The sequence below is a fragment of the Entelurus aequoreus genome, linkage group LG08 (assembly GCF_033978785.1).
Source record: "Entelurus aequoreus isolate RoL-2023_Sb linkage group LG08, RoL_Eaeq_v1.1, whole genome shotgun sequence".
Taxonomy (NCBI): domain Eukaryota; kingdom Metazoa; phylum Chordata; class Actinopteri; order Syngnathiformes; family Syngnathidae; genus Entelurus; species Entelurus aequoreus.
Genome location: NC_084738.1, coordinates 70,592,317 through 70,608,645, shown reverse-complemented (window position 1 = coordinate 70,608,645; position 16,329 = coordinate 70,592,317). Strand labels below are relative to the sequence as shown.

The window sequence follows — 16,329 nt, the reverse complement described above, 5'->3', positions numbered from 1 at the left end:
CGTGAACAATCCACTTAATAATCCGCATCTTAAAAAAAAATACTTAAGACGTTTTACCCAGCCGCGCTTTAGTCCGAATTTGACTATTTTCGCTCAGGCTTCTGGCGGGCCTACTAAAAAAAAAACTCGAGAGGGTCCTTGGAGCCGCCTGTCAGTACATGACCGAGGACGCCTGTCTGGAATGATGCACGTTTTAAAACGTCACCCTCGCAATTAATATCTAATTAACATATGCGATGTGTAATTAATTTACCAAAAATATATATATATATTACGTTAGCCGACTAATTTTTTGTTTTGCTGTTTTCTCAGTGGTGCGTGCGCAATGAGCCTCGGTAAGTTGAAAACACTAGTTGTGTCACGTGACCTAACTAACTCTACACTTTACGTAGAAGTGCCACAGAAATGTGTTTTTTTTTTAAAGTCATAAACGTGCAAGAACAGAGAACTGGAAGCTTAATTAACGTGAATTATATGAAATGTGCCAAAAGGCAGACCCTTTTTATGCTATCCATACACTTAGGTCAAACGTAATCCATCCTATAGGTGAGGGCCGACATCCGGGCAACTGAGCTACATACGGGTTCTTCGAGCCATAGCAACCAGACTGGCGTTGAAAACAAACCGTTGCCATTACTCTTTAACCTGTCGACCTACGCTGGTAAAACCCGTCATTCTGCCTCCAAAATGCCGAAAAACTGTGTTGTTTTTGGTTGTGCTAACCACAACTGGAAACAGGGAAAACAAAGGTTGTATTTTGTTCTGCCAAAGCGTGATAAAAGCCCACAGAGACGAGACAAATGGCTCGGGAAAACGAGGACGGTTCTCACTGGAGTCCCCCAAAGTCCCGGGTCGTGTGTTCGGATCACTTCGTTTCTGGTAAATATAAGGAACAAAAATCCACCTTCTTAACCACAACTTGGCTATACCGTCCGTGCTAATGTTGTACTTGTTGAATTTGTACCTTATAACGTTCGACAGCTGAAGTTGTTGTTGTACAAAAATAACATGCGGTATATACTATATAGTCTATAGCCTGGCTAGCTATTTTCGAAAACCGGACAACGAGAGGATACCAAAGGCAGCGTTAAGATGGACACCACCGGGAAAACGTAAGCCAGGGCGGCCAAAGAACACCTTGATAAAGTAGATTACTTAGAACACACTAACATATTATTCATTAATTCGGGTTTATTGAAATTACAGGAGCTAGTAAAGTTACAGACATTATGTGTCATGTTTAAGGCTAAAAGCAAAACATTACCAGCAAATTTACAAAAAATGTTTGTCATCACTTCTGAGAATGAAGAGCATAGAAGAAAAAGGTCATTTCCAACATCAGTATTCAAGGACAACTTTAAAACAAATGTGCATATCAGTGGTGGGGGTTCAACTATGGAATTCTCTTTACAATGAGACAAAAGATTGTAAAAATATATTCCAATTGAAAAAAATATATAAAGACAGAACAATAAAATCATATGGACAGCCATAAGTGTTTACATTTTGCTTTATATTTATTATTTAACTTATATTTTGCCTGGTTTTGTATTTGTTTTGTATCATCCCGTGAGGTGTACACTACCGTTCAAAAGTTTGGGGTCACCCAAACAATTTTGTGGAATAGCCTTCATTTCTAAGAACAAGAATAGACTGTCGAGTTTCAGATGAAAGTTCTCTTTTTCTGGCCATTTTGAGCGTTTAATTGACCCCACAAATGTGATGCTCCAGAAACTCAATCTGCTCAAAGGAAGGTCAGTTTTGTAGCTTCTGTAACGAGCTAAACTGTTTTCAGATGTGTGAACATGATGGCACAAGGGTTTTCTAATCATCAATTAGCCTTCTGAGCCAATGAGCAAACACATTGTACCATTAGAACACTGGAGTGATAGTTGCTGGAAATGGGCCTCTATACACCTATGTAGATATTGCACCAAAAACCAGATATTTGCTGCTAGAATAGTCATTTACCACATTAGCAATGTATAGAGTGTATTTCTTTAAAGTTAAGACTAGCTTAAAGTTATCTTCATTGAAAAGTACAGTGCTTTTCCTTCAAAAATAAGGACATTTCAATGTGACCCCAAACTTTTGAACGGTAGTGTATATTACTTATTTTGTTTTTTTGTTCGGTTTGTACTTCATGAAGTTTTTTTGTGTGGTTTTTTTGTTTTGTTTTGTTTTGGTTATATTTGGATGTAATTGTTGGTTCATATATCATTAAGTAAGACTATGTATTATGTTGAAGGGGGCAGGAAAATATACGATTTTTCTTCATCCTGCTCCTTCTCAGGCATTGGTGTGTAACTGAATAATTGTGGTACAATTGTCTATCAAAGATGCACATCAATGAAGGAGATAAATAAAAATGAAATGAAATGAAAATTATTACTTCGATTAATCGATTAATAATCGGATTAAAGAGACAAACTACATTTCTATCCTTTCCAGTATTTTATTGGAAAAAAACAGCATACTGGCACCATACTTATTTTGATTATTGTTTCTCAGCTGTTTGTAAATGTTGAAGTTTATAAATAAAGGTTTATAAAAAATTTAAAAAATAAAGTAGCCTCTGCGCATGGCATAGATCCAACGAATCGATGACTAAATTAATCGCCAACTATTTTTATAATCGATTTTAATCGATTAGTTGTTGCAGCCCCAGCTACAACCCGAGACTAACACCCTTGTTCTATATACTTGTTCTTATGCTATCTGAGCTCACTATGTTCTCTGCTCGCTGTACATATCCAACCCCACCTAACCCCCACCTCCCGGATTGTAAATAATTCAATAACTTGTGTGATGACTGTATTATGCTGATAGTATATATTTGTACCATGAATTGATTAACGTGGACCCCGACTTAAACAAGTAGAAAACTTATTGGGGTGTTACCATTTAGTGGTCAATTGTACGGAATATGTACTGTACTGTGCAATCTACTAATACAAGTTCCAATCAATCAATCAAAAGCGTCAACAACAAAAGGGGCGCCGGAAGTTGGGAGACCCGTCAGCGATCCTGTTCTGTCTCCCTGTAATGTTTGATCCTGTTCTGTCTCCCTGTAATGTTTGTCTACTCTTGAATGGGATTGTGCTGAAATTTTTCATTTCCCCTCGGGGATTAATAAAGTATTTCTGATTCTGAACATGACTAATATGTCCTTTTCCCGAATAGAGGCGTGTCCATTCTGTGGGAAGTCCTACAAAAGGTTAAAGAGCCACCTTCCACACTGCAAGGCTGCGCCCAAGCCGTCTTCCACCCACCGTGACCCCGCCGCCTCTCAAACGCCGGACAGGCTGGCTGCAGACTTGTCCAAAAAAAAGGGCGCCGAGTCCAAAAAGAAGGTGCCGGAGAACAGCGTCACGCCAACGCCGCCCTTGTCGTCTACTTCTAAAAAGAAAAAGGCGTCTGAGCCAACATCGCCTGCTTCGAAGCCAAAGAAAAAGAGTGCCGAAGCAGCAAAGCCCAGCCAGGGTCTGCAAAGCCAGCGTCAAAGATCCGCTCAGCCTGAAGCTACAAGTGCTTCTAAAAAGAAAGAAGCAGAGAGGGTAGACCTCGGCGAGGACAAGAGAGACGTATTAGGGAAAGAGACTCTAAAGGAGTCAGGAAGTCTGTCCAGGATTACGCTGCAGCATGTCGGGAGCACGTTAGGCCGAGCTAAAAGCAGCAGGCCGACCATTCACATCCAAACAAACGGTCCCGAGCCAAAGAGAAGTCACGCCAGTGTGTCGCTAGCAGCACCCAAACAAGCGTCTTCCGAGGCCATGCTAATCTCGCAGGCGAGCCAGGCCACGCCCCCTCCACACACCGTCGACAGCCTCAACGTGGGCCTCCGCCATAGGCCCCGACTCCCCTCGGCGTCACTGGGACACTTCCAAGGCCTCCCGTCGGGTGCTGAAGATGCGTTAATGTCCCGGAAGCAGACAGACAATTCCTCAGGTTAGTATTATTCTGTAACCGCAGTTCATCCTCAGTATATTCAGCTTCAAAAATACAAAGTTGTAAATCCTCATTTGTCCAAAAATATAGTTGTTTTCCTTGTCGGTAACCAAGTCTGCCATGATTGGAACGCACACGCGTGTTTGATTCCGGGAGTAGGAACACACTGGAAGTCGGATGTGCGCTTTTGTAGAAACAGAAATCAATATGTGGAAAGAAATCAGTCCCGGAAATGATTAAAATGATCAAAATAGGGTAAATATTGTACATGTTTCATATTGTTATGGACATGTCTGTTACTACATTATACATAAAACATTGGAGGGTTTTAAAGTTGTTTTAGAGGACTTAGAAGGCTACAACGATGACTCCCAAAGCCGCATCTTTCAAGCGTTTTTTAATCATCTTTAAATCTATATTTTGGGGGGGAAAATGTTGCATATTTGGTGTTTTTGCCATGAATAACAGTTTTCTTTGACAAAAAAGGCATACAAAACATTACTTTATATCAACATGAAACTGCTCTAGAGACTTAAGCGCTGAATAATAATTCAAAATAAATGACTAATTTTTTACATTTTAAAAAAATAAATGTGACTATTTTTTTTTTTATTTAAAAAAAATAAATGGCGTGAACAGACCATTTTGTTCCATACAAAACATTACTTTGTATCAACAGATAGACCTGAACTTGCTCTAGAGACTTAAGCGTTGAATAATAATTCAAAATAAATGACAAATTTTTACATAAAAAAATAATAAATGTGACTATTTTTTTTACATAAAAAAATAAATAAATGTGACTATTTTTTTACATTTAAAAAACATAAATGGCGTGAACAATCCATTTTGTTCCATACAAAACATTACTTTGTATCAACAGATAGACCTGAACTTGCTCTAGAGACTTAAGCGTTGAATAATAATTCAATATAAATGACTAATTTTTTACATTAAAAAAAAATAAATGTGACTATTTTTTTTACATAAAAAAATAAATAAATGTGACTATTTTTTTTACATTTAAAAAAAATAAATGTGACTATTTTTTTACATTTAAAAAACATAAATGGCGTGAACAATCCATTTTGTTCCATACAAAACATTACTTTGTATCAACAGATAGACCTGAACTTGCTCTAGAGACTTAAGCGTTGAATAATAATTCAAAATAAATGACACATTTTTTACATTAAAAAAAAAAAAAATGTGACTATTTTTTTTACATTTAAAAAAAATAAATGTGACTATTTTTTTACATTTAAAAAACATAAATGGCGTGAACAATCCATTTTGTTCCATACAAAACATTACTTTGTATCAACAGATAGACCTGAACTTGCTCTAGACACTTAAGCGTTGAATAATAATTCAAAATAAATGACTAATTTTTTACATAAAAAAAAATAAATGTGGCTATTTTTTTTACATTTTTAAAAAATAAATGTGACTATTTTTTTACATTTAAAAAACATAAATGGCGTGAACAATCCATTGTGTTCCATACAAAACATTACTTTGTATCAACAGATAGACCTGAACTTGCTCTAGAGACTTAAGCGTTGAATAATAATTCAAAATAAATGACAAATTTTTTACATAAAAAAAAATAAATGTGACTATTTTTTTTACATTAAAAAAAAATAAATGTGACTATTTTTTTACATTTAAAAAACATAAATGGCGTGAACAATCCATTTTGTTCCATACAAAACATTACTTTGTATCAACAGATAGACCTGAACTTGCTCTAGAGACTTAAGCATTAAATAATAATTCAAAATAAATGACAAATTTTTTACATAAAAAAAAAGAAATGTGACTATTTTTTTTACATTTAAAAAAAAGAAATGTGACTATTTTTTTACATTTAAAAAACATAAATGGCGTGAACAATCCATTTTGTTCCATACAAAACATTACTTTGTATCAACAGATAGACCTGAACTTGCTCTAGAGACTTAAGCGTTGAATAATAATTCAAAATAAATGACAAATTTTTTACATAAAAAAAAAAATAAAGGTGACTATTTTTTTTACATTTAAAAAAAATAAATGTGACTTTTTTTACATTTAAAAAACATAAATGGCGTGAACAATCCATTTTGTTCCATACAAAACATTACTTTGTATCAACAGATAGACCTGAACTTGCTCTAGAGACTTAAGCGTTGAATAATAATTCAAAATAAATGACTAATTTTTTACATTAAAAAAAAAATAAATGTGGCTATTTTTTTTACATTTAAAAAAAAAAAAAGTGACTATTTTTTTACATTTAAAAAACATAAATGGCGTGAACAATCCATTTTGTTCCATACAAAACATTACTTTGTATCAACAGATAGACCTGGACTTGCTCTAGAGACTTAAGCGTTGAATAATAATTCAAAATAAATGACTAATTTTTTACATAAAAAAAAAATAAATGTGACTATTTTTTTTACATTTAAAAAAAATAAATGTGACTATTTTTTTACATTTAAAAAACATAAATGGCGTGAACAATCCATTTTGTTCCATACAAAACATTACTTTGTATCAACAGATAGACCTGAACTTGCTCTAGAGACTTAAGCGTTGAATAATAATTCAAAATAAATGACTAATTTTTTACATTAAAAAAAAAATAAATGTGGCTATTTTTTTTACATTTAAAAAAAATAAATGTGACTATTTTTTTACATTTAAAAAACATAAATGGCGTGAACAATCCATTTTGTTCCATACAAAACATTACTTTGTATCAACAGATAGACCTGGACTTGCTCTAGAGACTTAAGCGTTGAATAATAATTCAAAATAAATGACTAATTTTTTACATAAAAAAAAAATAAATGTGACTATTTTTTTTACATTTAAAAAAAATAAATGTGACTATTTTTTTACATTTAAAAAACATAAATGGCGTGAACAATCCATTTTGTTCCATACAAAACATTACTTTGTATCAACAGATAGACCTGAACTTGCTCTAGAGACTTAAGCGTTGAATAATAATTCAAAATAAATGACTAATTTTTTACATTAAAAAAAAATAAATGTGACTATTTTTTTTACATTTAAAAAAAATAAATGTGACTATTATTTTACATTTAAAAAACATAAATGGTGTGAACAGACCATTTTGTTCCATACAAAACATTACTTTGTATCAACAGATAGACCTGAACTTGCTCTAGAGACTTAAGCGTTGAATAATAATTCAAAATAAATGACTAATTTTTTACATTAAAAAAAAATAAATGTGGCTATTTTTTTTACATTTAAAAAAAATAAATGTGACTATTTTTTTACATTTAAAAAACATAAATGGCGTGAACAATCCATTTTGTTCCATACAAAACATTACTTTGTATCAACAGATAGACCTGAACTTGCTCTAGAGACTTAAGCGTTGAATAATAATTCAAAATAAATGACAAATTTTTTACATAAAAAAATAAATAAATGTGACTATTTTTTTTACATTTAAAAAAAAAAATGGCGTGAACAATCCATTTAAATAAATGTATTGTAAATAAATGACTATTTTTTTAAATAAAAAATAAATAAATGTGACTTTAGTTTTACATTTTTTTTTAAATAAATATGACGAATGTTTTACATTGTTTAAAAATAAATGTGACTAATTTTTAAAATAAACATTTCGGGTCCCTGAGACCCAACTTGAGGGGAGCCCTTAAGGTTAAAAACACTAAGAAAAATATCAAAATGGGCTCCGCAAGCTTTGATTTTTCAGTGTGCGGCCCTCAGTGGAATACATTTGGACACCCCTGTTATAGACCCATAAAAGTGCTAAAAAGACCTACTGCCCAAATTTTTTAAGCCATTTTTAAATGTGAAATATCCTAAATAAAACTAAAAAAAGTACATTTTAATTAGCACAAATAACAATGCTAAATGGCAAGTAGACACACCATCAGTGATTGTGTGAGGGTTAGTACTAATACTTTTAGTATTTTGTTGTGTGGAATGTTATAAATGGTTCGATCAAGTGAAATGAGTCGAACACAAAACAATTGTAAGTATGGAAAAAACACTTTTAAGTTGAAATAAAGTGGTAATTGTAATTGTTGACACCACGTGGCCACAATAATCCATCAAGTTAAGTTAACGACACAATGAATGAGGCGGACACGTTTGTTACTGGGCACTTTAAAATATGCTTCTTCTGCCTTGGAGATTATGTGATAATTGTCTTTATTGACACATGTCATCTTATCAGTATATAAAGGAGACTTATCACGTATGTCTAGCTTGTGTGCTTGGCTGTTGTGTAGCTGCTAACTCCTAGTAGCCTGCCGCGTTTACCTTTTGTAAATGACTTGATTAAAATAGACAAAGTGTGTGCTTATTGTCCAGCTTTGCACACGTAAACACGCTGCAGGAGTGCTTGTATCCGACGCTTTACATGCATACTTCTTTTTTATTTTTATTTGCTAATATCCGTATCAGATCAGAACACCCCGAGTGCACTGCAAAAAGTCAGTGTTCAAAAACAAGAAAAAAAAAATACAAAAATTAGAGGTATTTTATCTGAACTAAGCAAAATTATCTGCCAATAGAACAAGAAAATTCGGCTTGTCAAGACTTTCCAAAACAAGTAAAATTAGCGAACCTCAATGAACCCAAAAATACCTTAAAATAAGTATATTCGCACTAATAACAAGTGCACTTTTCTTGGTAGAAAAAAATACATTTTTGCTCAATATGTTGAAAAATATTCTTAAATGTCTTTTTTTTCTACCAAGAAAAGTTACTTATTTTAAGGTATTTTTGGGTTCATTGAGGTTAGCTACCGTATTTTTCTGAGTATAAGTCGCTCCGGAGTATAAGTTGCACTGGCTGAAAATGCATAATAAAGAAGGGAAAAAAAACATACGTATATAAGTCGCACTGTAAGTCGCATTTTTGGGGGACATTTATTTGATAAAAGCCAACACCAAGAATAGACATTTGAAAGGCAATTTAAAATAAATAAAGAATAGTGAACAACAGGCTGAATAGGTGTACGTTATATGAGGCCTAAATAACCAACTGGTATGTTAACGTAACATATTATGGTAAGAGTCATTCAAATAACTATAACATATAGAACATGCTATACGTTTACCAAACAATCTGTCACTCCTAATCGCTAAATCCCATGACATCTTATACGTCTAGTCTATTACGTCAGTGGTTCTCAAATGGGGGTACGTGTATCCCTGGGGGTACTTGAAGGTATGCCAAGGGGTATGTGAGATATTTTTTTTAAATATTCTAAAAAATAGCAACAATTCAAAAATCATTTATAAATATATTTATTGAATAATACTTCAACAAAATATGAATGTAAGTTCATAAACTGAACATCCAATCAAGTAGGCTATTCCATTCATTACCATAAAGCCAGAGTTTCCCCCATGCCATGATGGTTTGACCCTCACTAAAATGTCTGTCAAAAAGAACTGTGAAAAGAAATGCAATATTCAATGTTGACAGCTAGATTTTTTCCGGAAATGTTCCATAAATATTGATGTCAAAGATTTATGTTTTTTGTGAAGAAATGTTTAGAATGAAGTTCATGAATCCAGATGGATCTCTATTACAATCCCCAAAGAGGGCACTTTAAGTTGATTATTACTTCTATGTGTAAAAATCTTTATTTATAATTGAATCACTTGTTTATTTTTCAACAAGTTTTTAGTTATTTTCACATCTTTTTTTCCAAATAGTTCAACAAAGACCACTACAAATGAGCAATATTTTGCACTGTTATACAATTTAATAAATCAGAAACTGATGACATAGTGCTGTATTTGACTTCTTTATCTCTTTTTTTCAACCAAAAATGCTTTGCTCTGATTAGGGGGTATTTTAATTAAAAAAAATGTTCACAGGGGGTTAGGGATGATACTCGAAACCGCTTTTCCCAGTTGTTCGATAAGAAAAGAACCGAGTCCTCGGACTCGAATCCCTTTTTGAGAACCGGTACCCGTTATCGAGACCACTATAGTAAAGAAAATAGTTGGTTCTTTATTCGAATCCCTCGGAACGAATCCCGTCCCGACCAGAAATGCTCCGCGTGACATCACAAGAATTGACGTCATGTAGCTCTGTCATTAGGCGCAGATAGCGAAAGCAGGAAAACAATGGACCGGAAAAAGCGCTCCAAGGTGTAATAAAGTTCAAAACAAAAGGTATAATCCAATGAATAACTTTACTGAGAGATTTGAGCAGACTACAAACACATGAACACTTTTACCACCAACCGGAAACATAGCAACCAGGCTAGCAACGCACCTCCTTTACGGCAGCTGTCGCAACGTTCTTAAAGCAACCGCAGCACATACATATATATACAACATATATCTCCCTTTTTTAACTTTTGTTTTTCTTTCCTTGTAAACAAAACAAAATCACACTGTAGATGTGTTGTCTGTCTAATTATAAATAATGCAGACGAGGCGTGTTGGCTGAGTTCTTGACGTTTACTTTCACGGGTGACGACATGCAACACTTTTCGGGGCTACCGCGCATGCTCGTCACTCCCGTTGCATGCTGGGTAGTGTAGTTGTTAAATTCCCTAGCTCATCACATCTTAAATAATGTTAACTAGGGATGTCCGATAATGGCTTTTTGCCGATATCCGATATTGTCCAACTCTTTTTTACCGATACCGATACCAACCGATACCGATATCAACCGATATATGCAGTCGTGGAATTAACACATTATTATGCCTAATTTGGACAACCATGTATGGTGAAGATAAGGTACTTTTTTAAAAAAAATAATAAAATAAGATAACTAAATTAAAAACATTTTCTTGAATAAAAAAGAAAGTAAAACAATATAAAAACAGTTACATAGAAACTAGTAATGAATGAAAATGAGTAAAATTAACTGTTAAAGGTTAGTACTATTAGTGGACCAGCAGCACGCACAATCATGTGTGCTTACGGACTGTATTCCCTTGCAGACTGTATTGATATATATTGATATATAATGTAGGAACCAGAATATTGATAACAGAAAGAAATGGGGGGAGGGAGGTTTTTTGGGTTGGTGCACTAATTGTAAGTGTATCTTGTGTTTTTTATGTTGATTTAATAAAAAAACAAAACAAAAAAAAAGATACAGATAATTAAAAAAACGATACCGATAATTTCCGATATTACATTTTAACGCATTTATCGGCATCCCTAATGTTAACTCAATAAAGTGTATTTCTTTTTTTAGCTTTAACTTTTCATTTTTTAGCATTGTAACCACATTTGCAAACAACTTTTCTCTTCATAGAATTTTCTTTCAATAAAGAAATAAAGTGCAAAAATGTCAAAGCATCATAACAAACAGTTATGTTCCAATAGCAGCAGAAGTGCACTTTTTGGAGAGCTGTATTATTTTCAGTTTTGTGCCCAAGGGACTGATTTTATTTAACACTATATTATTATTTATACACCTATAGTGATCACAGAGACAGGTTGTTTTCGTGTTACTGTATATATTTGTTTTTATGAAAAATCCCACTTAATATACTTTGGGTAACAACAGTCAATATTTATTTATTTTATTTTATTTTTTTAGGGGGGTAACAGTCAATATTTATTTATTTTTTAGATTAAATTGTTTTCTAATATAATAAAAGTGAGCTTTTGTTAAACCAAATATTGTGTATTTTTTTTCCATATACAACAACCTATCTGGACTCGATAAGAGAATCGATAAGGAATCGGTTCGATAAGAGGATTCGATAATAGACTCGAACTCGATCATTTCTTATCAAACATCATCCCTACAGGGGGTACATCACTGAAAAAAGGTTGAGAACCACTGTCTTACGTGAATGAGCTAAATAATATTATTTGATATTTTACGCTAATGCGTTAATAATTTCGCACATGAGTCGCTCCTGAGTATAAGCCAAACTATGAAAAAAACTGCGACTTATAGTCCGAAAAATAGGGTAATTTTACTTGTTTTGGAAAGTCTTGAGAAGCAAAATTTTATTTTTCTATCGGCAGATAATTTTGCTTAGTTCAAATAAAAAAAACAACTAATTTTTGTAATTTATTTTTCTTGTTTTTGAACACTGACTTTTTGCAGAGTACTTCTTTTTTTTTGTGCTAATAACCGTATCAGATCGGAACCCCCCTAGTGAGCTTTAAAAAAAGAGGTCAGTATGAATGTGTATTAAATTTAAGAAGGGGCTCTAGACTAGAGATGTCCGATAATATCGGTCTGCCGATAAATGCGTTAAAATGTAATATCGGAAATTATCGGTATCATTTTTTTTTATTATTAGTATCGTTTTTTTTGGTTGTTTTTTTTAATTAAATCCACATAAAAAAACACAAGATACACTTACAATTAGTGCACCAACCCACCCCATTTACACTCATTCACACAAAATCAATCAATCAATCAATTATATTTTATATAGCGCTTTTCTCTAGTGACTCAAAGCGCTTTACATAGTGAAACCCAATATCTAAGTTACATTTAAACCAGTGTGGGTGGCACTGAGAGCAGGTGGGTAAAGTATCTTGCCCAAGGACACAACGGCAGTGACTAGGATGGCGGAAGCGGGGATCGAACCTGCAACCCTCAAGTTGCTGGCACGGCCGCTCTACCAACTGAGCTATACCGCCCCAAAACCCCAAAAGGGTTGTTTCTTTCTGTTATTAATATTCTGGTTCCTACATTATATATCAATACAGTCTGCAAGGGATACAGTCCGTAAGCACACATGATTGTGCGTGCTGCTGGTCCACTAATAATACTAACCTTTAACAGTTAATTTTACAAATTGTCATTAATTACTAGTTTCTATGTAACTGTTTTTATATTGTTTTACTTTCTTTTTTATTCAAGAAAATGTTTTTAATTTATTTATCTTATTTTATTTGATTCTTTTTTTTAAAAAGTACCTTATCTTCACCATACCTGGTTGTCCAAATTAGGCATAATAATGTGTTAATTCCAGGACTGTATATATCGGTTGATATCGGTATCGGTTGATATCGGTATCGGTAATTAAAGAGTTGGACAATATCGGCAAAAAGCCATTATCGGACATCCCTACTATAGACCCTATAATTCCCCTCCGTTAATAGACGCGACAATAACGGGCATAAAGTATTATGAAGTATTGTACTTACAGTTACACAACACCACATCTTGTCAAAGCCTCTTCCTGCTGGAAAATGTTGAGTCAATCCATTTGGGCGTCAGCGCCCTCTGCTGGATGAATAGCACAGCCATTTTTTTCCCCTTCTCCCGCGGATAGCGCCGTCAAACCACTTCCTTTTTAGGTAACCAAACATAATGTACAATTTAAAGCAGGAAAAGGGATTTCAGCCGACATGTTCTGTGCTCCTTATCTCCAATGTAGGGCGGGGCCTGGGTCAGGTGACCCTGAGGGAGCTGCCCTGTTGGCTGGCCTGCAGGACCCCGAGCCGCCCGACAGACGTGGTGGAAATGATGCAGAGAGGTGAATGGAAACACACAAAAAGACACATTAGGTACACCTGTGTAGTCTAATACATACCAAAGACTATAAAAATGGGAGTCATTACCTCCCTGCTTGGCACTCAGCATCAAGGGTTGGAATTGGGGGTTAAATCACCAAAATGATTCCCGGGCGCAGCCACCGCTGTTGCTCACTGCTCCCCTCACCTCCCAGGGGGTGATCATAGGTGATGGGTCAAATGCAGAGAATAATTTCACCACACCTAGTGTATGTGTGTGTGACAATCATTGGCACTTTAACTGAATGTTTTCAAAGATGGTACATTACTCATTGTCTACCTGCAGGCTGGGGGTGGTACTACAGGAAGTACTTCCACGTGAGGAAAGGCGGCATCGGCGGCGTGGCCATGCTGTTGGCAGGGTACTGTGTGCTCAGCTACGTCTGGTCCTACCCCCATCTTAGTAGGTGTATGCCCACACATCGCTTGGCCTTCTTCAAATATGCATCCTAACACTTTGGATCTTCTTTTTTTTTTTAAGAGCGTGACCGCTGGAGGAAGTACCACTAAGGCACGCATTATACCGTGAAAATCCTCTTCAGACACCTTTCCATTGTTGAAGTTTGGCATTATTTACTCAAAATGTAATTTGAGGACTCAAAAAATGTATTTTTTGGTTGACATGTGTGATTTGTGTGCAGTACCACGACCCTCCACTTAGTGTCACTGTTGCTTAGTGTCACTTCAAACAGTGTTGCTGTTACTTGAATGCACTGAGAGGATTAAAAGGGAACAATCCGGATATTTTTTTTTAGCTTGATGCAATCTGGAAACCCACTTTCTAAACTATCCTGACCAATCTCTTGAACCGGAAGGTTTTTTTCTTTTTTTTTCTGTGTGGGTTGCATAATCCCTCCCATTGCAGGATGTCATTAAGCAGAATACAGACAGAATAGCAATGAAGACCTCAGCCAAACTGGGCCTCCTGTTTTGCTACTTAAAATGAATTTATTTTTTGCTGTTTTAACTAAAAATGAAGAAATTACCTTTTTTTTTGGTCTATTTTTCCACACCGCACTTGGCCAACATAATAAAAAAATAAACATTTGCTCCGGTTATTTTTTCTTTTTCTCTCCTATATACAAAATTATAATTGTTTTGTTTAGATATTTATAAAAAAAAAATGGTACAGATCAGACAAAACAGTAAGACGTGCTGATGTGCACAATGACAACACTGAATTAAAATGACTTCTTTCTTTCAAAAAACAAGTCCATTTTCTCAATTGTGCAGCTACAGAGATGCACTACTAAAAACTCTTCTTACCACACCACATTAAAAAAGGACTTCAGTGTGTTGTAATTAGGGATGTCCGATAATGGCTTTTTTGCCGATATCCGATATTGTCCAACTCTTAATTACCGATATATACAGTCGTGGAATTAACACATTATTATGCCTAATTTGGACAACCAGGTATGGTGAAGATAAGGCCCTTTTAAAAAATAAAAATAAAATAAAATAAGATGAATAAATTACAATAATTTTCTTGAATAAAAAAGAAAGTAAAACAATATAAAAACAGTTACATAGAAACTAGTAATTCATGAAAATTAGTAAAATTAACTGTTAAAGGTTAGTATTATTAGTGGACCAGCAGCACGCACAATCATGTGTGCTTACGGACTGTATCCCTTGCAGACTGTATTGATATATATTGATATATAATGTAGGAACCAGAATATTAACAGAAAGGGGGGAGGGAGGTTTTTTGGGTTGTTGCACTAATTGTAAGTGTATTTTGTGTTTTTTATGTTGATTTAATAAAAAATAAAAATATACCAATAATTAAAAAAATGATACCAATAATTTCCGATATTACATTTTAAAGCATTTATCGGCCGATAATATCGGCCTGCTCTAGTTGTAATGCCAAAGAAGCCTTTAAACCAGGGGTGCCCAAATGTCATCCAATGAGGGCCACATACTGATAAATCAAAGAATGAGGGGACTTTTTGTGTAGTTTTCACCTTAGCGCAGTGGTTCTTAAAGGCCTACTGAAATGACATTTTTTTATTCAAACGGGGATAGCAGATCCATTCTATGTGTCATACTTGATCATTTCACAATATTGCCATATTTTTGCTGAAAGGATTTAGTATAGAACGACGACGATAAAGTTCGCAACTTTTGGTCGCTGATAAAAAAAAAGCCTTGCCTATACCGGAAGTAGCGTGACGTCACAGGAGCTAGTATTCCTCACAATTCCCCGTTGTTTACAATGGAGCGAAAGAGATCCGGACCGAGAAAGCGACGATTACCCCATTAATTTGAGCGAGGATGAAAGATTTGTGGATGAGGAACGTTAGAGTGAAGAACTAGAGAGGCAGTGCAGGGTGTATCTTTTTTCGCTCTGACCGTTACTTAGGTACAAGGTCTCATTGGATTCCACACACTGTCCTTTTTCTATTGTGGATCACGGATTTGTATTTTAAACCACCTCGGATACTATATCCTCTTGAAAATGAGAGTCGAGAACGCAAAATGGACATTCACAGTGACTTTTATCTCCACGACAATACATCGGCGAAGCTCTTTAGCTACTGAGCTAACGTGATAGCATCTGGCTCAAATGCAGATAGAAACAAAATAAATAAATCCTTGACTGGAAGGATAGACAGAAGATCAACAATACTATTAAACCATGGACATGTAACTACATGGTTAATAATTCTCAGCCTGGCAAAGCTTAACAATGCTGTTGCTAACGACGCTGAAGCTAACTTAGCAACCGGACCTCACAGAGCTATGATAAAAACATAAGCGCTCCACCTACGCCAGCCAGCCCTCATCTGCTCATCAACACCCGTGCTCACCTGCGTTCCAGCGATCGACGGCGCGACGAAGGACTTCACCCGATCAC

At 34.8% G+C, this 16,329-nt stretch overlaps 1 protein-coding gene across 2 annotated transcripts; it reads left to right on the top strand.

Annotated features, from left to right (window-relative positions):
* The first annotated feature begins 98 nt into the window (after positions 1-98).
* Positions 99-14,743, top strand: si:dkey-21c1.4 (uncharacterized protein C17orf80 homolog). 2 transcript variants are annotated; one of them, XM_062055151.1, is made up of 5 exons: positions 99-335; positions 3,184-3,948; positions 13,331-13,429; positions 13,753-13,869; positions 13,948-14,741. In XM_062055151.1, exons 1-5 carry the CDS (start codon positions 326-328, stop codon positions 13,974-13,976), a joined length of 1,020 nt encoding a protein of 339 aa, XP_061911135.1. In that variant the 5' UTR covers positions 99-325; the 3' UTR covers positions 13,977-14,741. The 2 variants fall into 2 exon arrangements, with proteins under 2 accessions (XP_061911135.1, XP_061911134.1); XM_062055150.1 differs by lacking the exon at positions 99-335 and adding an exon at positions 462-879 and having other exon boundaries at positions 13,948-14,743.
* Positions 14,744-16,329: the final 1,586 nt, after the last annotated feature.